This window comes from Anguilla rostrata, chromosome 9 (genome assembly GCF_018555375.3).
Source record: "Anguilla rostrata isolate EN2019 chromosome 9, ASM1855537v3, whole genome shotgun sequence".
Lineage (NCBI taxonomy): Eukaryota > Metazoa > Chordata > Actinopteri > Anguilliformes > Anguillidae > Anguilla > Anguilla rostrata.
This window is the reverse complement of record NC_057941.1, coordinates 26189187-26213570: the sequence shown is the minus strand read 5'-3', so window position 1 is coordinate 26213570 and position 24384 is coordinate 26189187. Positions and strand designations below refer to the sequence as shown.

At 53.1% G+C, this 24384-nt stretch overlaps 1 protein-coding gene across 1 annotated transcript in view; it reads right to left on the bottom strand.

The window, feature by feature from the left end:
* The window catches only part of rpa1 (replication protein A1), a 50661-nt gene that overhangs the window by 4987 nt on the left and 21290 nt on the right, over positions 1 to 24384 (bottom strand). The window contains exons 13-16 of the mRNA XM_064351397.1: positions 19227 to 19359; positions 10922 to 11098; positions 7330 to 7437; positions 3464 to 3550 (exon numbers count right to left, since the gene is read on the bottom strand). Of these exons, the coding sequence (XP_064207467.1) occupies positions 3464 to 3550; positions 7330 to 7437; positions 10922 to 11098; positions 19227 to 19359 (505 nt within the window). The remainder of the gene's footprint in view (positions 1 to 3463; positions 3551 to 7329; positions 7438 to 10921; positions 11099 to 19226; positions 19360 to 24384) is intronic.

The following is a 24384-nucleotide window of genomic DNA, read 5'->3' as shown; positions in this document are numbered from 1 at the left end:
GGGGGGGGGGGGTCATCGACGGACAGAGGAGCTCAAAGAAAGCATCATGGGTCCTGGTGCACACGGTCCCACACATTACCAGCACTTCTGTGCAGGTCAAACTGGGGGGCCAAGAAGCACTGGAAAGGTCACGCTAACAAACAGAAAGGCTATAAAAAGTTGGCTGCGCCGCGTGTGTAAAAAAGCCCGCAGACCAGTCGGCCTCGCTGGGGAGAAGGTCGGAGGGTTGCGCCTGTTCCCTTGCCAGTGCACTCAGTGTGCGCTGCGTACGGAGAGCTCAGCGGGGCAGGAGCCGGGCTCAATGAAACACGCTCTCACTCCCCGAGGGCTTTGAGTCAGACTGCCAGAGAGAGCACTGCAGTGTGCCCGCGCGCATGCACAAAATCTTCTGCGCAATGCAATGAGAGTGTGTGTGTATGAGTGAGCATGTGTGTGTGTGTGTGTGTGTGTGCGTGTGTGTGTGGTGTGGCGCTGTGCGGTGTGCTGTGTGTGTGTGATGTGCGTGTGTGTGCTGGTGCTGGTGTGTGTGTGCGTGGCCATGTGTGCGCGCCTGCGAGCGTGCATGCATGCACAAATGTTCTGTGCAACTGTTAATGTCAGTTTGTGTGTCTGAGTGTGTGTGTGTGTGCGGGCGCACCGGTGTATGCGTGCGTGTGTGTGTTTGCATGTGTGTAGTTGATCGGTCTGTGCTCAGGATTAGTGAAGCACATCTGACAGCCCCTTAGCCCAGCATGTGTTCTCCCACCCTCATCTAATGATCTGAATCACACAGAGGGAGACCTGGAGAACACACACACGTACACACACGTCACACACGCACGCACGCACACAATCCCCTAACCCCCCCCCACTCCCTACACACACACAATCCCCTAAACCGCCCCCACAAACACACACACACACAATCTCACAAATCTACACACACAAACTCTCACGCACAAAAAGAAAGATAGGGGGAAAAAACAATGTACCTTTTCTTCCCCCCTTGTCCTTCACCACATGCGTCTCGCCTACAGCCTGTCAGTCCCCTGTAGCGTCGAGCCTTTCCTAATCTCACACAAAGCACGCCCACCCCTGCACCTCTGCAGGGACCACACAGCTGGGTGCGGCAGAGTTCATCATGACATGATTATTGGTCACACCCGGCCTGAAAGACAATGTGGGCAGCTGAACTCGTAAGTAGAGCACGCGATGCAAACACAGGCCAGCGCGTGCCTTTAGAAATGGTAAAAACGCCCACGCACATACCCACGCACAGGCATGCGTGCTCCTGCAATCGGAAATGCGCGTTCTGACACACACACACACACACACGGAAATAAGAGCTACATAGACCCTGAACAAGTAAAGCGGGGGGGGGGGGGAATGTTAACCCTGAAGGGGACAAAGCCTGCCAAGCCCTGGCCCCCCTACCCACCTAATCTCCATTCTCTGGATGAGGTCACATCACACAAGGCCAGGACTGAACAAATGCGTTTGCCATTTCATACAGCTTCAGCAAAAAAAGCATCTCCACTGATCTCTACTGGGTGTTGACTAGGCATCCAATCAGCAGCAAGGTTGTAATGCTTCTATTTGATCATGTGAGGTGCTTTTTTCCAATCGCAAGGAAGCTGCAAGGCCTTGCTGCTGATTGGCCAACAGCCAATAGATAAGTGGTGACATTTCTTCCCCAGGAGAATTTCATGCAGCCTCTGAAGCTTGGATGTTTACTTGTGCATCAGGTATAATTACAAAGATAAAATGCAATCCATCACAGGACGGTGATAATTGATCCTACGTTCAATAATTATTGCTGCAGTAGACTGCCCAGCCCTAACATGTACTTCTGACATGAGGTTATCACATTACAGGCATTTAGCAGACGCTCTACCAGAGCGACTTCACACTTCATAGCTTTTACATTGCACCATTTACAGCGGATATGTACTGAAGCAATTTCGGTTAAGTACCTTGCTCAAGGGTACAACGGCAGTGTCCTTACCGGGGAATCGAACCTGCGACCTTTCGGTTACAAGCCCAGTTCCTTACCCACTGTGCTACACTGCCGCCCTATAACTGCCGTTATACATCGCTTACATAGTTCCACGTATGGAATTTAGCACTCATGCTTCTAGGCGATGCACCTCACATCCTACAGGGGGCAGCAAAGCCAGTACGTTACTGTATAAGCAGCCGACACTACAGTATCGTAGCAAGTACTACAGAAGACTACACTAAAACAGCAACAGAGTATGTCCTGCTACATATTCACAATCATCGACGAAGCGAGTCAAAATGAGATTGTACCTGCGTCCGTTAAAAAGGTCACACTAAATGAAAAGGGGGATTTTATTTCATGTTATCATTCAAAATAGTGTTTTTTTTCTGTCAGAACGCAGCGGAGACAGGGTGTCCTGTACACTGTACACGTGTGCCACAGTAGCCTGACTGAGGTGCAGGCGGTCACCATTCTACCAGAGCTGAACCGCACAGTTGCACTTCCTGCCAGCGTATGAGTGAGAATCCCCATTCGCCTCTCCTAGTGGAGGTGTGTGGTATTACACGTAGCGCCGGCACTGCATGACAGACCCTGGGCTGCATGTTCAGCTACGCGAGCGAACACGCCACCCGCCGGGTGTGGGCCCCTGTGCCCACGGCCTCGCTGCTCCGCCCGCCACCCACCCGCGGCCCTGGCCAGCTCGCTGCTCCGCCCGCCCCCCCGGCGTGGCCCTGGCCCCAGCCTCGCTGCTTCTCCACCGAGGGCCACGGCCGCTGCCGACCACGCGCCGTCTCCGCAGCTCGTGCCTCCGAGCACGGCTAAATGGGCGCCTGGCCGTGGGCCAGTCTGGGCCGGGTCCCGGAGAGAGGCCGGCTGGCCGTCATAAATCGGGACGGTCGCGGACGCTCCGGCCCTGGCGGGATAAATCACACGCGGCCAGATGGGAGTCCGGCGTCGCCCGCTCCTCGCTCCCCCTAAATCAGCCGGACGCGCCCTCGGACTCTACCCTGTGGGGCGCGGGACGAAGCCTAGCGTGCGCTACCCGAGCCCCCGAGCTCACGCGCTCACTTACCCGACTCACGAAAAAAAACTAACTGCGGCGGGGGGGCGGGGCGGGGCATCAAACAACTCTGTGCCACTACAATTCCCCATGTCTTACTGCCCTCATTAAATTTTAATAAGCTTTGCATTGCGTTAATATATGGATTTTCTATACCTTCAGATCTAGTGCATTTCCCTCGGCTCTCCTGTTCACTCTCCAAAGGTAGAAAGGAAAATAAATAGAGGGGATTTCCATTTCATTGTACGGCACTGCGGAGGCATTTTTCTGCACCGATTATGGCCAGACACACTGTGCTTCTGCATTATGCAAAGAAATGTGGCTTTCCATTAGAATTGTGGAAAAAGGTACACTAAAGACAGGGGTGTAATTATAATGAAGGAATGTGACTAAGTGCGTTCTGCTCCTGGTCTCAGACTCACGTTGTAGGTTTCCAGCTTGACTCGGATGCGGAAGTTGTACATCTTGAAGTTGGCTTGCTGGAAGACTTCTTCGAAGGAGGTTTCACTCTGGAGAACAAGCAGAGCCGGGCGTCAGTGTGTCTGAGAGGGACAGCAGCTCAGGCTTAAGAGTCTTTCAGGCCAGCGTAAAAGCACAGAGCCAGTACCAGCCCCTCCCAGCACGCACACACGCACAGACAGAGACACAGACACGCACGCACAGACACAGACACGCACGCACAGACACAGAGACACAGACACGCACGCACAGACACAGACACGCACGCAGACACGCACGCAGACGCAGACACAGACACACGCACACGCACACGCACGCACACACACACACACACACATACATACATACATACATACACACACAGACACACACACGTGCACACGATGGACAAAACAGGGTGTTCCCTAAACTCCTGCCACTGGTTCCTGACTTCAGGCTGCCCAGCTACTTTCATCCCCAAGATATTATAGATAATAACCCTGTTGCAGACTATTGGCTGTATTTTGCCATTAGTGTCATGCACGCAACTTAAAGGCGCACTTCAAGCAAACTCTCAGAAGCCTACTCACAATTCAGCAGGAGCTCAATACCGCCATGCCCAACCCTCTGAGCGCAGCAGCGAGGTGCTGTGAGACTTCTGTTCCACATTTACTCTCCTGCTAATCCTTCATTTTTTTTTTAATTTGGTGGATTTGGCAACATCTGTTTCATACTCTAAATCCCAGTTCCGTTGGAAATGAAGCTACTGTACAGCCCCAAACAAAGCGGCGTGGCCTGCTCGGGGGTGCAGCAATAAGAGCGCTTCAGAGAGTCTCATTTTCTCAGAAGACGCTCCAGCCGCACAGAACTGTGGAGAAAGAGGACTGCCTACAGGCGATCAGCAGCGTCCTCATAAACAGAGACACCAAGCAACATCCGAACCTTCATTTCAACAAGTGTCAGCAGATGCGATTACATCTGATACACTTTACTGTTAGACATCAACGGCAACAAATAAGGGAGCTAATGTTAGATAGCAACATAAGACTGTAAGTACGCCGTTAGTAGATACTCTAACGATCACGGCTTTGAATCCACAGCTCCATTAGGGTACATTAGGTAAAAGGTCGGCCGACATCTTGTTTAGGGAAATATAAACCCATCAAACATCTTTTACCAAATGTATCGTAAGTTTTTAACCCAATTATAACCATTAAATTGCAATAAACACTATTAGATTATTGTGACCTGTTTGGCAGATAAGGATAGGGTGGGCGTGTATGATGTGCTCATTAATATTCATACCCATAAGTCATGCAGTCACATGTAAACCACTCCTCAATGCATGACTGGAGTGCGTTGTCCCGTGTAGTAACATCAGACTACTGGACAACACAAAAGAAAACATAAGCAAGGCGTTACTGTAGTTAAACCTGCCGATCATTCAGTGTGTAACACCTCCGGAAAACGGAGCTACTGAGCACCCACATTAGACTCAACAGCAGTCTGGAACTCTGGACGCCACACTGGAATAAGGAGGGTTTTGATTCCGCACACCTGAGCTTGAAGGCCATTTCATTACCGCCAGCTAACGGTAGGCCTACTTATCGATCCGGCGTGTCTGCGCTGGCACAGCCAGGAGGGTCAGGAGCAGCCGCTGTGCAGGGAGGGGAAGGGAGGTGAAGGGAGGGGAAGCACCGCGCCGCACGCCTGCACTAGCTCTTTAGCGACGCCACGCTGTTTTCGTACGTAGTTGGAAAAGTCCTCCTTGTGAAAAAGGGCACAGTAAATATGAACTGCTGGGGTTAGCGCGATATTGCAGTGCCTGCGGGTCTGCAGAAATGAAAGCCTCGCGAGCCTCTTCGTTGTTTTGGAAAAGAAAAAAGGGGTATTGGTTTTTTTTGTTTGCATCCAGGCAAAGGCGCAACGCTCAGGCATTTCCAACGTAAGTTTGCACAAAAGCGGCAAGAGCATCGCTTACGTATTACACGCAGAGAGGACTTCACTGGTCTTAGCGAACGGGACGTACATTGAACCCAGCTAACCCCGCCCACTGAAAACCTGGTGTTTAGCCGGGGGGGGGGCAGCCAATCTTGGCACAGGCTTTTCCACTTTTTTTGGAAGAATCTTTTTGAAATATTTCTGGGCCATTTGTGAATGAAAAAAAGTACTAAAACAAATCAGCAAGGAGTTCAGAGATTTCATTTTCCTAGATCTTTAACAGGGATACGATACTCGACACATTAAAAAATCACTGTATTAAAAAGAACTATAGCAAACAAACAAACTGTAACTATATGAAACGCATCCAAAAAGGTTAACAGACTAAATGAGCCTACCGATCAATAGCAATACTCTGGCCAATTAGATTGCTAGTTCAAACATTTCGGTTAAATTGGACAATTACTCTTCGCTGGTTTGAAAAAAAGAATCTCTTTTGTTTCCTGCGTCTGTCATCAACACCGATTTCACCCCTTTCTTCATACTTCAGAAATGATCACATAATCGACCGAGTCTACCAATAGAGAGACAACGCTGAGAGAAGCGGGATACACAGATGAGATTAGCAGGAAAGTGAGCGGTAAAGGGAATTAAGCGGCACGATAAAACCAGCGTTCCGGTGCATCTCCCGATAATGCGACAGCGCAGAAAGACTGACTTCTGCTCGGCTCCCCCTCCCTGACAGACCGTGTCCTCTGCAAACCCCTGTCCTGCATCTCTTCTCCACCCGCCGCACTCTGGAACCCCGGGGGACACCGGCACAAACCCGGTGTCAACTCTGGAAGCGCTGCAGTTAAAATGTCTACTGAGGGATATGTTGGGCTCAGACTTGGACAGGCCCTAAGGCTCTGTATAAAACACACACACACACACACACACCCTCTCTCACACACACACACACACACCTTCTCTCTCACACACGCACACACACTCCCTGTCACACACTCACACACACACCCCGACTCACACTCACTGTCACACACACACACGCACACACACCCTCTCTCACACACACACACACACTCTCCCACACACACACACACACCCTCTCACACACACACACACACACACACCCTCTCTCACACACACACACACCTTCTCTCTCACACACACACACACACACACCCTCTCTCACACACACACACACACCCTCTCTCACACACACACCCTCTCTCTCTCTCACACACACACCTTCTCTCACACACACCCACCCTCTCACGCACACACACTCCCTGTCACACTCTCACACACACACCCCGACTCACACTCACTGTCACACTGTCACACACACACCTTCTCTCTCTCACACACACACACACTCTTCTCTCACACACACCCACCCTCTCACGCACACACACACACACACACTCACACCTTCTCTCTCTCTCACACACACACACACAACACACCCTCTCTCACACACACACACACCTTCTCTCTCACACACACACACACACACCCTCTCTCACACACACACACACACCCTCTCTCACACACACACCCTCTCTCTCTCTCACACACACACCTTCTCTCACACACACCCACCCTCTCACGCACACACACTCCCACACACACACCCCGACTCACACTCACTGTCACACTGTCACACACACACCTTCTCTCTCTCTCACACACACACACTTTCTCTCACACACACCCACCCTCTCACGCACACACACACACACACACTCACACCTTCTCTCTCTCTCACACACACACACACCTTCTCTCACACACACCCACCCTCTCACGCACACACACTCCCTGTCACACTCTCACACACACACCCCGACTCACACTCACACTCACTGTCACACACACACACACACACACACTCGCACACACTCACCGACTCCTTCAGCTTGCCCAGGTAATCTGCGTCGTGTCCCAGGATGGCCTCTGCGCTCTCCTGGAAGCAGGTCACCCACTGGTTATCCCCGCAGTCAGCGATGTTGGCCTGCCGGGCACGAGGGAGAACACACTGAGTGCGTGTGTGTGTGTGTGTGCGTGCGTGTGCGTGTGCCTGTATATGTGTGTGTGTGTGTGTGTGCGTGCGTGTGCGTGTGCCTGTATATGTGTGTGTGTGTGTGTGTGTGCGTGCGTGTGTGTGTGCCTGTATATGTGTGTGTGTGTGTGTGTGTGTGCGTGCGTGTGTGTGTGCCTGTATATGTGTGTGTGTGTGTGTGTGTGTGTGTCCTGTATATATGTGTGTGTGTGTGTGTGTGTGTGTGTGCCTGTATATATGTGTGTGTGTGTGTGTGTGTGTGTGTGCCTGTATATGTGTGTGTGTGTGTGTGTGCCTGCCTATATGTGTGTGTGTGTGTGTGTGTGTGCCTGTATATGTGTGTGTGCGTGTGTGTGCGTGCGTGTGTGTGCTTGTATATGTGTGTGTGTGTGTGTGTGTGTGTGCGCGCATGTGCCGGCTGCTCAGGCCCCTCCCACCAGTGCGGGCGCGGCTTAAGGTCTTAGTGACGCTGGAGAAAACCGCGCCAATTCTCCACTGGGTCTGAAATCCTCCACACGGTTCACTGAGAGTATTTACTCCAGTCTCAGCGTCCTCCAAACCTAATCTAATGTGAGGCTCGGTCAGCGAGAGGAATAATTAAATGTAAACAGTGATTAACGAGGAGGCGATCTGCGTGCGTGAGCGCGTGTGACGCGTCAGACTAGCCCGGGAGGCGCAGACAAGCGACCCAGTGAAGAGACCCAGCAAAGAGACCCAGCGAAGAGACCCCGCGAAGAGACCCAGCAAAGAGACCTCGCAAAGAGACCCAGCGAAGAGACCCCGCAAAGAGACCCCACCAAGCGGAGCGAGACCTCACCAGCCCCGCACACACCCCTCCCTCCTCCTAAAGGGGACTTTTCAGACTTGAGCCTGGCTGTGGTACGGTGGGGGAGCGGGGGGGGGGGGGGGGGGGGGGCATGTACAGAGGCCAGGTGACTCTCGGCCCGTTTCCCAAGTGGAACTCCGATGACCTACTAAGCAAGTCACACGCGTGCTGTGCAACAAGGTAAACAGTCCTCTTCACTCTCTTAACCAGCAAGGCCCACAGATGGCATTTTTTCATACATGCAAGAGGAAGAGTGAGTGAGAGCAGGAGAGTGAGAGAGCGAGAGAAAGAGAGAGAGAGAGAGAGAGAGCGAGAGAGAAAGAGAGAGAGAGAGAGGAGAGAGAGGGAGGGAGGGAGGGGTGTGAGTGAGCTAAAGCAGCACTCTGTCTGGCACGAGCTCTGCGGCAAAAACAAGCCAGCGTTTCAGACGTCTGGCGGCAAAGGCTTGCTTTCTGACAAAATTAGTACGAAACATTTTAATGCACTCGCACGGAAAAAAGAAACAAACAAAAAAACCGGTCTAGGCGGTAACGATAAGAGGGAGGAGAAGAACGACCCTGTTTCCTGTGGAAGCTCACACAGGGAGGCAGGGGTGGCTAGTTAAACCCAAAACTCAGTATTGGGGGGGAGAGGAGGAGGCACTTATATAAAGACAGAAAAAATGACCAAAGTCATGCAGGACAAGTTAATGTAAACAGGGAACGGGGACAGAGAAGAAAGGAGAGAAAAATGATCAAAGCCAGAGTTTGAGGAGTGGAAGCAGAGGGCGATGACTCAGGGGGATGAGGACAGGCGAAAGCGGACTTTAAAATGAAGGCGGAGCGAGAAGGGTGCCAAAACCCTTAAAAAGTGCAAAATACGGCAATATAATGCGCCACCACCAAAAATGGGCACTGCTCTTTTCAATTCAGACCAAATCATTTGTCATCAGATTCAAGTCTGGAGACACAAAACGGCCACTGGAAAACAGCCATGTTGTGGTCAGTTAACCGTTTGCTAATTGCTCTGAGATGTGTGTGGGATCATGGTCTCGCTAAACTTGTGGCCAAGTTTGAGCTTCCTGGCCAGAGACACCAGGCTTTTGGCCAAAATGTCCAGGCCTCTGCAAGCGTTCATGATACCCTTTGACCTTCGCAAGACCCCCAGGAGCAGTGCAGTCAAAACAACCCCAAAACAAAGACTCTCCACCACGTTTCACCATAGCCATGACTTCCTTTTCAACAGGAACGCCCTTCTCACTCAGCTGGTGTGCGTGGCCAAAAAAGCCCAACTTTGACCGAATGTCACCATCAAACCCAGCTCTGGGAGAAGCGGGTCTTTGATGGCACGGGCGCGAATATGAACCGAAATGGGGCAAGATGTGTGGTGCAGTGTGTAGGGGGGCGGACTCTGGAGACAGATAACCTGGAGACACATACAGGTCCCCACGAGTCCCCTAATGTGGGCGGGGCTCCCATCCTGCATCTCACTACATAAGCACATATACAAAATGCCTTTCAGAAGATACAGTGCTTTTTTTAATGTACTGCTGTGATATGCATTTATCATTACATTATACACACAATTACAAGAGTACATAATAGAAGGGATGAATGGGGGAGAGGGGAGGAGGAGGGAGGGAGGGAGGGAGCGGCACACTCACGGAGAGGAGGAGGGAGGGAGGGAGGGGCACACTCACGGAGAGGAGGAGGAGGAGGAGGGGAGGGAGGGACGGAGCGAGCGGCGCACACTCACAGACAAGAGGAGGGAGGGAGGGAGCGAGCGGCACACTCACGAGAGGAGGAGGGAGGGAGGGAGCGAGCGGCACACTCACGAGGGAGGAGGGAGGGAGGAGGGGCACACTCACGAGAGGAGGAGGAGGAGGAGGAGGGAGGGAGGACGGAGCGAGCGAGCGGCACACTCACAGACAAGAGGAGGGAGGGAGGGAGGAGCGCACACTCACAGAGAGGAGGAGGGAGGGAGGGAGCGAGGGCACACTCACAGAGAGGAGGAGGGAGGGAGGGAGCGAGCGCACACTCACGAGAGAGGAGGGAGGGAGGGAGGGGCACACTCACGGAGAGGAGGAGGAGGAGGAGGAGGAGGGAGGGACGGAGCGAGCGAGCGCACACTCACAGACAGAGGAGGGAGGGAGGGAGCGAGCGCACACTCACAGAGAGGAGGAGGAGGGAGGGAGGGAGCGGAGCGGCACACTCACAGAGAGGAGGAGGGAGGGAGGGAGCGAGCGGCACACTCACAGAGAGGAGGAGGGAGGGAGGGAGGGGCACACTGACGGAGAGGAGGAGGAGGAGGAGGGAGGGACGAGCGAGCGAGCGGCACACTCACAGACAGAGGAGGGAGGGAGGGAGCGAGCGGCACACTCACAGAGAGGAGGAGGAGGGAGGGAGGGGCACACTGACGGAGAGGAGGAGGAGGAGGGAGGGACGGACAGCGAGCGACACTCACAGAGAGGAGGAGGGAGGGAGGGGCACACTGACGGAGAGGAGGAGGAGGAGGAGAGGAGGACGGGAGCGGCACACTCACAGAGAGGAGGAGGGAGGGAGGGGCACACTGACGGAGAGGAGGAGGAGGAGGGAGGGAGGGAGGGAGGGAGGGAGCGAGCGGCACACTCACAGACAGGATGAGGCGGTATTTGAAGTTGGGGAACTCGCGGTCGCACTTCTCGCAGCGGAACATGCCGTTGTGCTGGTCCACCACCTTCTTGTTGCAGTCCTGCGTGGGGCAGGCCTGGTACAGGCAGTTCTCCTTGCGCAGGTACACGATGTTGGCTACGCAGCTGAAGTAATCGGCCTGGAAAACACACCAGGGAGGGTTTCATTCACCCAGAGCTCAGAACCAGTGCACAAAGGCACGCACACACACACACACACACACCAGTGTGCGCACAGACACACGCACGCGCACACACACACGCCAGTGTGCAGACACACACACACACACACACACACACACACACCAGTGTGCGCACAGACACACGCAGGCACACACGCACACACACAAACAAGAGGAGCCAGGTCACACAGCACACACTGAAAAACAAGCGCTCAAGCATACTATTCCCAAAGACACGGCTCTGTACACAGTGTGCCTGCCCACAGGAATCAGACTGTAAACAACACGGAACTGAAGGTTCAGCAGAACACCTTTTTACACTCAGTCGAGCAGGACAGCCGCGCAGAACTTTAAAGGCATTTTAAAATGCAGCGTAATTAAAATGCTAAATTTAAACGTGAAAATCTTGGTACAATACCACCACCGTGGGCAACAAAATGCTTAATTCAACAGCAAAGTGGAAGATAAAGACTGAATTCTAAATTCCCGGAATTTAAAGGGAGAAAAAAACCCCTTCCATTACCATAAATGTAAATGGAGACGAGTCCTTCGGATGCAGGCAAACAAAAGCGCACCTGGAAAGACCTGCAAGGGCTGGAGATATAAATACATGTATGAGGGCTGCAGGTCGCGTGTGCTGCGTTTCGGGGGGGGGGGGGGAGGGGATTGAGAAGGTGCGATGGAGTGGCGTTCAGCTGAATAATTGGCAGAGAAACGCCAAAGGAGGACTAGACGCGTTTTGGTGTGTTATTCTTCCAAATAACCATTCCCCATTCTCCCTCCCCCCGCCTAGAACTCAGTTGTTCTTGCAATATCTTCCATATTTGTCAGAAGCCATAATTCCTACAGGCATGGGGGGGAGGAGGGGGGGGGTATGTTCAGAATCCAGTAAGCCTAGGCACAGTTGCCGACTGGAATTCTGATGCGCTCCTCCAAGCTAAGCAACACGTGGGCTGTGTGTTTAATAAGAGAACACAGCCCAGGCACAGCTTTGTTTAAAGGGCGCGGGGGCCAGGCCCTGCCTGACCTCTGCACACGCCCTCCTTAAAAACAGACAGAATCAGGGCATCTCACAAAACCCTCCCGTGACCCAAGGGCACAAGCAGGGCTTGCACTGCCAAACCAGGTATTTGAACCTACAACCTCCTGGTTAAAAAACCTGTTCCCTAATCACGTTGAAGAACAGGTCACCCTGCCTCGTTGATCGGACAGGCTTAACACAGTGTTTTTTCACTCAGATGTGCTTGCTGGCACCTATTAATGCTGAACACAGGTTTGAAGGGAGATGTGGACAAATCCCTTTCACACTGAACAGAGGGGGGGTCTGGTCCAGTGGATAAGATTCATTCACACTGAACACAGCTAGGAGGAGGGGTCTGGTCCAGTAGATAAGATTCATTCACACTGAACACAGCTCTGAGGAGGGGTCTGGTCCAGTGGATAAGATTCATTCACACTGAACACAGCTAGGAGGAGGGGTCTGGTCCAGTAGATAAGATACACTCATACTGAACACAGCTCTGAGGAGGGGTCTGGTCCAGTGGATAAGATACACTCACACTGAACACAGCTAGGAGGAGGGGTCTGGTCCAGTGGATAAGATACACTCACACTGAACACAGCTAGGAGGAGGGGTCTGGTCCAGTGGATAAGATACACTCACACTGAACACAGCTAGGAGGAGGGGTCCAGTGGATAAGATACACTCACACTGAACACAGCTAGGAGGGGTCCAGTGCAGCGGTAAAGACACACTCACACTGAACACAGCTAGGAGGAGGGGTCCAGTGGATAAGATACACTCACACTGAACACAGCTAGGAGGGGTCCAGTGCAGCGGTAAAGACACACTCACACTGAACACAGCTCTGAGGAGGGGTCCGGTCCAGTGGATAAGATACACTCACACTGAACACAGCTAGGAGGGGTCCAGTGCAGCGGTAAAGACACACTCACACTGAACACAACCCTTTCCATTCCTCCACCCTCCCGCGCTGCCTCTAACCCTTTCCATCTGTGCTCCGGAGAGGGACCGGGCGGCGCTTTTTCCTGCGGTAATCAAAACGATGGCGGGAGCAGCGGTGCGAGTCAGAGGACTCCTCGGAGAGAAGGCCGCGGGAACTTTGAGGTGACTGACAGCCAGAGCTCTGTGGGCGGGAATATCGACAGGATGAGCATCGAGCGCTAAATACATCGCGCTGCGTAAAAGCGTACCGGGATTCCAGACGCTGGACAGAAAAACGCTGCTGTGCGTGTGTGTGTGTGTGTGTGTGTGTGTGTGTGAGGAAGGGGGGGGACCACACACACACGACACCACAGGCACCTGATGACCGATATGACGTATAGCGGCATATTTATCTGTGATGCAGACAAATATTCAAGATGTGAAATTTCCTGGGCTAATGTTAAATATGGAGGAAGCAGAAGAGGCGATTTGCCCTTCCGGGGCATTTGCCCTCATTGCGTATTCTGCTTTTCTCCTTAATCCACTGCAGAGACACCGGCCTCCGGCAAAGTCCTGACCTCAGTCTTCAAGGAAATAAAATTTTACATTTTTTATTTTAAAATTGATCACTATTGCCAAGGGCACGATTTCAAAGCATTTCACCAGGATCACCTCAAATGTGAAACAATGGCACACAATCACTGAAGGAAGTGATCACACGGTTCATGCAAAGAAAACACGTGAACAAATTCATTTCTTAATCCGATTTCCAAACTTCTGTGACGGGGAGCCCCAGTTTTAAACGGAAGCTAAATGCACATGCGGCCTTGCAGGGTGACGCAGGGGTGCCCCAGAGAAAGCGGTTCTCGAGCTGCCGGGTGAGTAAAGGTGGGCACCGTTTTTTGGGAATGGAGCCCGGCTGCCTGCATTAACAGGCCCCGCGCCATGCTAACTGCACGTACCAGTTTGGGTCACACAGAGGTCGCGCTCATGTCCCAAGCCCGCTGAAGGGATCTGCATGTTCTGCGCTCTCGGCCGAGGGCGGGTTTCCCTGGCGACCGCCCGGCGGCTGAGGGTTCGGCTGAGCGCTCACTAAACGGCAGACTGAGCATCGCCGCGTCTGCGCGCGCTCACGCCTGAGGCTGACTTCTCAGCTGGCCGAGGCGGACATCGGGCGTCGGGAGCGGGCTGCAGCGGGACTCCTATGCTACTGCTCAGCCGAGGACCGTGATGTCACCGCCAACAGAACCCGCCCCCCACCTCCCAAATTCAGCTCGACTGAATTCCACCATTTTCTTTCTTAGATTCGTACAAAGGCGAACACCAGTTTCCAAGATAAAGCTACATTTAGAAAAAGCAGCCGCTGGGATCTCTCCTGTGTTCATATAGAAAATATATCGAATATTCAAATGCAAACCTTTGGGGGGGAAAAGCAGGTTTGCGCTGATTCGCTGTGCTTCAGAATAATGCGCTTTGCAATGTGTTGGTGTGGAGGCTACGCAGTAATCATTCCTGCGAGAGGAAAACGTAATATTCCCAAGTTCTAAAGTCTTTGCCACCAACAGATAAACTGCAAGCAGCTGGTCTCTGGTATCTAAAACTCAAGGAAGAGCGCAAACAAAAAATGATTATATTGTTGTTTGTTGCAAACCTTTAGTCCATTCGAAGGCCTCGGAAATTGCTGAACGGCTTTTCGCCGGGTTCTTGTTGCGCTTTAGTAGATTTTATTTACCAACGTTTCTCGCAATTTACGAACACTGTTTGCATTCGCACTTGCCTCCGCCAGGCGGTTTGAAATCTTTTAATGCGCTCAGGCATTCGCGAGCAGAAGACCTCTCCAGGAAAATCACATGCAGAAAGAAGTGTTTAAAGTTTTTACATAATGTGCTGCCTACGGTGTGTTTTAATATTATGGAAAGCATCCAAAATTGCAGGAACTTTTTCAAACAATCTGGCTTCATTACAGTATTTTATGTAGAGTCATTTCTTGCAGGGCGCTCTCCCCCTGGGTGAGAAGGCTTGCCTCTCTGCACATACGTGTGCTGCTTCAGGCATCCCTGTTCTTTGTCAGCCTCCCGTCTGAGTGCTGGAGCTGAAGCATGGCGGGTCCCTACGGCCCTGGCTCACACTCAAATCAGGGCCCTCAGGAGCCCAGGTCCCGCTGGTTTCCCACCTTCCCTTTGCTTGGGAGCCAGGTGTGAATACACCCTGGCCAATTACTAGCACTGAATTCTCAGCTGATTGCCCGGGAGAAAAGAAGACCAGGGCCGGATTTGGACCGGGGAGCCGGATTAGGACCAGAGGGCCGGATTAGGACCGGGGGGCCGGATTTGGACCGGAGGGCCGGATTAGGACCGGAGGGCCGGATTAGGACCGGGGGGCCGGATTAGGACCGGGGGGCTGGATTTGGACCGGAGAGCCGGAGTGCCGGATTAGGACCGGAGGGCCGGAGAGCCGGATTTGGACCGGAGGGCCGGATTAGACCGGAGGGCCGGATTAAGGACCGGAGGGCCGGATTAGGACCGGAGAGCCGGATTAGGACCGGAGGGCCGGATTAGGACCGGAGAGCCGGATTAGGACCGGAGAGCCGGATTAGGACCGGAGAGCCGGATTAGGACCGGAGAGCCGGATTAGGACCGGAGGGCCGGAGAGTCGGATTAGGACCGGAGAGCCGGATTAGGACCGGAGAGCCGGATTAGGACCGGAGGGCCGGAGAGTCGGATTAGGACCGGAGGGCCAGATTAAGGTGTCCGCGCCCCACGGTATCGCAGAGGCGGCTCACGCCACGGTCCCTTTAAGTCCCGCCAATCGCGAATTCTCGCACTTCACGACGTCTCGTCAACATTGCTGTCCCAGGCAGCCGAGGTGATTATGATTTATAAGGCATGACAGGGAGGCCCCGCCCTGAAGACTCAATTCCTATTTTCATCTTCAGCGCTTCCCCACCGGGGGCATCTATTCCCCCGCTCTCCCCCTCACCTGAGCTTCCAAAACCACTGCCGGTTTATGTTCCCGTTCCCTCCCGCTCCTTCCTCTGCGCGCTGTCTGTCCCGCCCCCCCCCCGCCCCCTCTCCCCCCTCCCCTCTCGCTGAACACTCATTCCTGCCTTCCTCGCCACCTCTGAGCGCAGCGTGCGCTCCTCCGCTCCTGTGACAGCCCGGGGCTCATCCTCCGCATCTTCCTCCCGATCCGAATCAGCCACGCCCCCAAGACTCTCATCCGTTCCATCGGCTTTTAAACGCAGAAAGGAGCAGAAAGCCACGCTCTCTAGAACCAGTCTTCCGTTTTACTTCACCGTGCGTTCAGTGTGTCACGCTGCGTCTTTTTGGCATCGTACACGCTACATTCCTTTAACTGCTTACTCTACATATCGTCTCTTTCTCTGTACATTTCGAAGTCAGCTCATTGTCGCCTGTTGCGTGTGTTATCTGGAGAGCTTCAAGCGCCCCGTACGAAGGCAGGGTTTCCTGCGGACCTACTTCGCCTCGACGGCACTGAATTCTGATACCACTGCGATGAAACACGAGGAAAAAGTGTCACATTTCATACTGACAAATGCTTACATCTGACACAATGCCGCTAAGACAATTCAGCGGCGCGTGGCGGTTAAGAAACAATACTGCAACTAACGTTAGAGAATCAGAGCGCCCAGGAGTAGAAACAGACACGGCCCTTTCAGCCTGAGCAGAAGTTGCACCGCGGTACCTGAGACCAGCGCTGCCATGGAAACGGTTAATGGCGTGTCAGCTGCGTGGGATGACGTCGCTGACGGTAACCGGCAATCTGGACACTTTCTGCCGTGCCTTTTCAAGAGAAGTAAACACGTCACCCAGGCGACCAGGCAAGCTATTCGCACACAGGCTAGCCTGGAATGACAGTACACTAATTATCTCATATCAATATAGGTCCAACTTTGGTGGCATTTGAGTAAAAATCACTGGGCCGGGATTAATGTGTCAAAAATATTTACTTTCACGGTTGGCAAGCCAAAGATAAGCAATCAAGCCCAGATTAGGGATAAAGGTCCAGAGCTAAATGCTGGATCGCTAAAGGCTCAGCTGACACATTTAGAAATAGTACAATAACTAGACTACTTTTCCTAATGTTCACTCACTAAAGCAGAGTGTGAGACACATTAAAACGAAGTTAATATTTATGACTATACTCCCTGGCAGTGTGCTAGGGGTGGCTTGTAATTATCAGTAAAACGTATTAGGCCAGCTTTAGCTACAATTAGGATTTGCCAACAGCAGCACTGAACTCCTCCTATCAGCTACCGCAGTGAATGGCCTGATGTTTAAATTCCAGCTCAGAATTCTGAAGCAGGCCGGCCAGTCCCACCAACCAGAGACCGGCTTGAAAATATCTGAACTGCACAGTCTAGAAAACTATAAGCGTTCAGGCAGATGATATAGTAGTTTGGCATATTTTGAGCTGAAACCACAGGAGACATGTCAGGAAGAAATGTAGGAATAGTGACATAAATAGACTATAGATTCTGTAGAACACCACAGAAACAGATGATACAGTGCCTTCAGCAAGAAAATCATTTGTAGATAAGCGGTAGGCCGCCTACAGAAAGCCATTTGAACACTGTTCGAAAAGAATGGTGGAAATAAATATTGGTAGCCTAACTATTTTCTTCACCCGTTATTAATACAGTACGTGTTTAATAAAAGCACAGCATTAAAACACTGGCATACACTTTGTCCTGGTCTGCTGCAACCAACACACCCCCCCCCCCCCACCTCCACCGCCAGGCACCCACCACAGAGATCACTTTGCTGCATGAAACCATTATTATTATTATTGTTATTATTATGTTCTATGGTAGCCGACACACAAACCCAATTAACATTAAAAACAGAAGTCTTATTCCATAGCTCCCCCCCCCCCATTTAATATTAGTCCTTATCTCAACCACTTTATCATGGGGCTCGATGCATCATCCTGGCTAATCAGCTGGATCAGCAGACACGGATAGCCGCGGCGCGCGCGTGTTCAGCGCGGTTAGCGCGCGCTGGCGGGGCAGCAGAACGCCGCCAGCGGCAGCTTCTCCGTTAATGATCAACGAGCCCGAGCCGCCCGAACGGCGCAATCGCGGCGCGGAGACGAGGAGCTCCCAGAATGCCCTGCGCCCCGGCCAGCTGTCCTACAGCGCGATGACACCCTCTCAGGAGAGGCAGTGGGCAAGGCTGGGTCACATTGCATGAACCCCCCCTATAATGAAGACCCCACAGGAGAGGCGGTGGGCGTGGGCTGGGTCCTCAACTGACTGGCACTGCTGAACCCCCCTATAATGGAGTCCCCGGAGGCGTGGCGGGCTGGTCACACTGCATGAACCCTATATGGGTCCCCACAGGGGCGTGGGCGGGCTGGGTCACATTGCCTGAACCTCCCCTATAATGGAGTCCCCACAGGAGAGGCAGTGGGCGAGGCTGGGTCACATTGCATGAACCCCCCCTATAATGGAGTCCCCTCAGGAGAGGCGGTGGGCGAGGCTGGGTCACACTGCATGAACCTCCCCTATAATGGTGTCCCCACAGGAGGGGCAGTGGGCAAGGCTGGGTCACATTGCATGAACCTCCCCTATAATGGAGTCCCCACAGGAGGGGCGGTGGGCGAGGCTGGGTCACATTGCATAAATCCCACCTCCCCTCCTGTGCGTGTGCAGTTTTGATCTAAGGAGGTGAGGTGAGCCTGGGGGGGGGTAGGAGGAGGTGTGATATCTGATGAGGGGGACAGATATCTTAAACGCATCAGCGCCACACTGTTCCACAAACGCGGCCCTTTGAAGCTGCAGACCCTCCTTTCCATTCTCCTCGGGAGGCAGCAGGAAGTGGCTCTGCGCGCGTGGCAGCGTAAGATAAGGGCTGGGGAATACAATTCACGACCCAGAGGTTGCGGGTTTGATTCCCAGGTGGAGCACTACCATTGTCCCCTAGAGAAAAGGTACCGGACTTCAATTTCTGCAGTGAAATATTCAGCCACATAAATGAACTGCACGTAAAGAAAATTTAAAAAGTAAGCTGTGCAAGTCGCTTTTGAAAAGAGGGATTACTACAGGCCTGAACTGTGACTGTAACAGCAGGTCATGTCACGTGTGTGTGTGTGTGTGTGTGTGTATGCGCGCATGCGCACCTTCTCTCCGTGCCCCAGGTGCTCAGTCTTGACGTCGCTGAGCATTTTCCAGTTGGTGTTCCCTCCGCCTCCTCCGCCGCCCTTCAGCTCCGTCATCGACTGGGCTTCCAGGGCGTGGCCCTCCTTATCGTACCTGCGGGAGGGACAGACCCCAGGGGCCACGCGTCACACTAACCCAGGCCACAACCCGCACCACAGGGCGCTGGGTAATCCAGTTACGCCACCGGCACCTCGCCCAGGGACGAGTGACCTTCTACATTTCTACACCGCAGCAGCACAATGTCGCAGCCACGCAGTGGCGTGTTATAACATTAACAAAACACTCCAGTAACACTGGGAGAGCACTGTGTGTTAGCTGGAGTAATGCAGGGGAATGAGAGCGGTAGAGGAAGGCCTCATCCCGCACAGCACTGTGATTCCAGCCTGACTGGGATGCAGTGGTTAAATAAAAAAATAAAATAAAATCTTAAGTCTATTTCTGTCAAAACCTTAGAGGGGGGGCTGTGGGGTAGACTGGAGGGGTGGGGGGAGTGGGAGGGGGGAGTTGTTGAATCGGAGAAGCCCGAAGGCACAAACGGAACAGCGGGAGCCGATGTTGGGAGCGGTGCGGGGGAGATCGATGGAGCTCGCCGATTGGTTTTCCCTGAAAAGCGGCCATGTTGCGGTGAGAGGTGGGGTGGCGTGTGCGGGAGCAGGGCGTGTTCTCAGAAGCGTGACTAACTGAAAACGTCCACAGGGCCGGGAGGCCCAGGCCACATGCCCACTGCCAGCCGCTCACTCACCCTGTGAGAACACGCTCAGCGCTGCTCATCAGCTTATCAAGCACACACACACACGCACGCACGCACGCACACACACGCACGCACGCACGCACACACCCACACACACACGCACACACGTACACACACGCACGCACGCACACACGCACGCACACACACACACACACTCACACACGCACACACACATACACACACGCACGCACACACGCACGCACACACACATACACACACATACACACACGCACGCACACGTACACGCACACGTACATATACACGTGCACGCACACACACACACACACACACACACACGTACACGCACATATACACACACTCACACGTGCGTACGTACATGCACACACACATACACACACACGTACGTACACACACACACAGACACAAACCGGTGTACACAGACCCACACACACGTACGTACACACACACACAGACACACACACACACGCACACGTACGTACACCCACACACGTACACACACACAGACCCACACACACACGCAATTAGAGCGGCATTTGCTCAAGATAAAACACGGAGTGTTGCAATGAACTCATTTTGTTTGTGATTAAAATAACAGGGTTTGTTTTGCGCTTATAATTTATCTTGTAATCAAACATGATTAAAAAATCAATTTTTCCTTAACCAAATCCCCAAAGTACGCTTCGACTTCCACACAAATGTCTTCATTGCTTACGAAAAAAGAAAAAAATATATTTAAAAAAAGCCAACTGCTAAAGGGGGTTGAAAGATATTACTGTACATGAAGCAGGTACAAATAGATAAATAAAAACGGGTGGCTAGGGGCTGCAGTTAGCGCCAGCAGAGCAACAGCAGTGGCAGGTTCAGGGCCAGGCTGCGTACGGGGGGGGAAACAGAGACTGATTTTGACTGAGACCTGGCAGCCGAACCCGTGGGGGCACAGTTCCAGCAGGACGAACGACACGTGCAGGAAGCGCGATCCTGAGAGGGGGGCGGGGACACGCGGCATGACGTGGCGAGGGGGGTGCAGGCGGGTCACAGGCCCGGCCACCCCGAGGGGATGGGGCTCACGGGACGGGGTGTAGCAGACAGGAGCCGGGGTTCAGGGATCGGGGAGGGCGAGGGGCCGGGGGGAACGTCAGCGCGCCGGGGGCCCCGCGGTAAGAGGCCTGGAGTACGCTTCCTGGAAGTCCCTTTCCTCCGACGCCTCGCGGGCCAAAGCAAAGCCATTCGCTGAGCATTAATCAAACTTAAGGGGCCCGGCGCGGGGCCCAGACCACGTCTAATGGCTTTAATAACCGGAGACAGGGGCGGAGGACAGACTCCCGCGGCGGAGAGCTCCGCAGTGCCGGCACGGCGCCTTCGGTGGGGCCGGGACGCCAGTCTCACCCGCTCCTGCCACGGAGACCCAGGGCCCGCGGGCCACATAAGCGCAAAGGAGCGGTACGACCACACGGAGCCCATCCGCCACCAGGAAACAAGGGAGGTAAACCCCTGAAGGCGGCAGGGGTCTCACCGACAGGGCTCACCGACAGGGCTCACCGACAGGGCTCATCGAGAGGGCTCACTGACAGGGCTCACCAAGAAGGCTCATCGACGGAGGTGCACCGACGAGGGTCAACAGTGAGAAACTGCAGCGGAGAGCTAAAAGAATTTAAATAAAAAATGATACGAAGCACCATGACAGTCAGCACCCAGGAAGCGCAGTAAGATCCGGAATGACATGATGCCATCTAACGGACAGCTGTTAACCCACTGCAAGACTGAAGAGTCTGAGGGACTGCGGGGGAAGGGGGTGGGGGCGGGGGGGTCGTAATGTTTAAATTGCATGGTGTCAGGATGAATAATCGGGGAATTCTAAAACTAAATGATCAGTTACTTTAAGCCTTCCCTGCAAGGTGAGGTGACCTGAGAAACGCAGGGCTGAATTTAGAGGGGCCATAAAGCCCTCTTCAGCAAGCGCAAGTGATGAATTTGATTAATGCTGCAAAATTTATCAAGTATTTCAATTATGTAACGTTGCTGGCAAGAGCGTTCCCAGAAATCATTGCGGCGCCACGGGAGCCACGTCAGGCACTCCCGACATGGAAAAAGAACACACACACACACACAGACCCACACACCCACACACACACACAGACACACACACACACTCACACACACACAGACCCACACACACACAGACACACACACACGCACACACACACACACACACACACGCACACACGCACAGACACACACACACAGACCCACAGACACACAGACACACACACACAGACCCACACACACACACACACACACAGACCCACACCACACACGACACACACAGACACACACACACCACACACAGCACACAACAGACACACAACACACACACACACACACACACACACAACACAACAGACCCACACACACAACACACACACACACACAGACACACACACACACAACACACACACAGTCAGACACACACACACACAACACAACCACACAGCCACACACACACACACACACACAACACAAACACAAACACACAAAACACACACACAACAGACACACACACACACACACACAACAACACAACACACACACACACACACACACACAACACAGACACACAACACACACACAAACAGACCAGACACACAACACACACAGACACCACAAGCACACAACACACAGACACAGACACACACACAGCACACACACACACACACAACAACACACACACACACACACACACAACACACAGACACACACAGACACACAAGCACACACACACAGACACACACACACGCACAAGCACACACACAAGCACAAGCACACACACACAGACACACAAGCACACAGACAGACAGACAGACAGACACACACAGACACACACACACACAGAGACACACACAAAAGCACACGCACAGACACACACACACACACACACACACAGACACAAACACAGACAGACAGACACACCCACACAAGCACACACACACACAGACAGACAGACAGACACACACACACACACACAGACACAGACAGACACACACGCACACACAGACACACACAAGCACACACACACAAGCACAGACACACACACACACACAAGGAAATGAAGACTTTGCTTTGATCGTGGTAGTACAGATCCAGTGGTTCTTTTACTTGTTTCAGAATTAAATGCTTTATTGACCACTGACTAATTAGACAGAGATTAAAAGGCATCATAAAAGCCTTTTCAATCCAGCACACAGAAGAAAAAGTGAGCGGCACACAACTGATCTCCCTTGTGCATTTCAACAGCAACCACAGGGGACGTTCGCACAGACTAATCCCAGCGGTTTGGAGAGGCAAGGACGGACCAAAACAAACGGCTTCACAACGCAGAGGGAAAAAAAGTTAACACAAAAACAAGAAAAGGTTTACCACTTTGGCTTCTCTTAAATACTTTCCACAGCAGCATTTGTTAAGGTAATTTTGCTGAACCCCCCACACACAAAAAAGGCCCTCATACAAAATTCATCACCGCCCCTTGCCTTATAGCTCCAGCCCAGACTGAATGATAATGTGGGGAATAGCTAGCATTGCTGCTGCGCCACCGTGGCTTCTCATTCTCATCCATACCGCTCTCTCCTGACCGAGGAGCAATGTGAGAAAATGCAGCAAACAACCAAAAACCACAGCTCCGCAAACTACAATTCCCAGGTGGCACCCAGTTTTTTTTTTCTTTCCTCTCCCAGGCAGCGCATGTAGTGCTATAGCAGCAAGTGGCGATGACGGAGGGGGGGGGGGGGGTTTCACTGACTCTCAAAACCGGCCGGGGAGAACGAGGTGGGGACTGAACCGCTCCCGCAGACGAGACACCCACCCAAATCTGCACCCTCGCTGCGGGGCCGTCCTGATTGATGGCTACTCGTCAGAGCAGCGGGAGGCCGGCTCTGAGAGGCCCGGCGGCTCCGGCGCCGAGCGAGATCGCTGTCATGACAAGAGAAGCCACGCTGCGAGCCTCTCTCTCTGAGGAGCGGAGGAGAACGGGGCAGGAGGAGGAGGAGGAGGAGGAGAGGGGAGGAAAGAGCGCACTTAATCTTGGGAGGACCGGTGGACGCGGCGCCCTCCCCTGGAAGCCACGTTCATAAATAAGAGAGCCGAACGCGGCGGGGGGGGATAGGAGTGACTACAGGAGCAGCCGCGCGCGTTCATTAGGGCCGGAGACGCACCCGAGCCAGTGTGTGAGCGCGTGCGGTCCTGCGTACGGGTGCTTTAAACGCGCGCGGTCCTGCGTACGGGTGCTTTAAACGCGTGCGGTCCTGGGTACGGGTGCTTTAAACGCGCGCGGTCCTGGGTACGGGTGCTTTAAACGCGCGCGGTCCTGGGTACGGGTGCTTTAAACGCGCGCG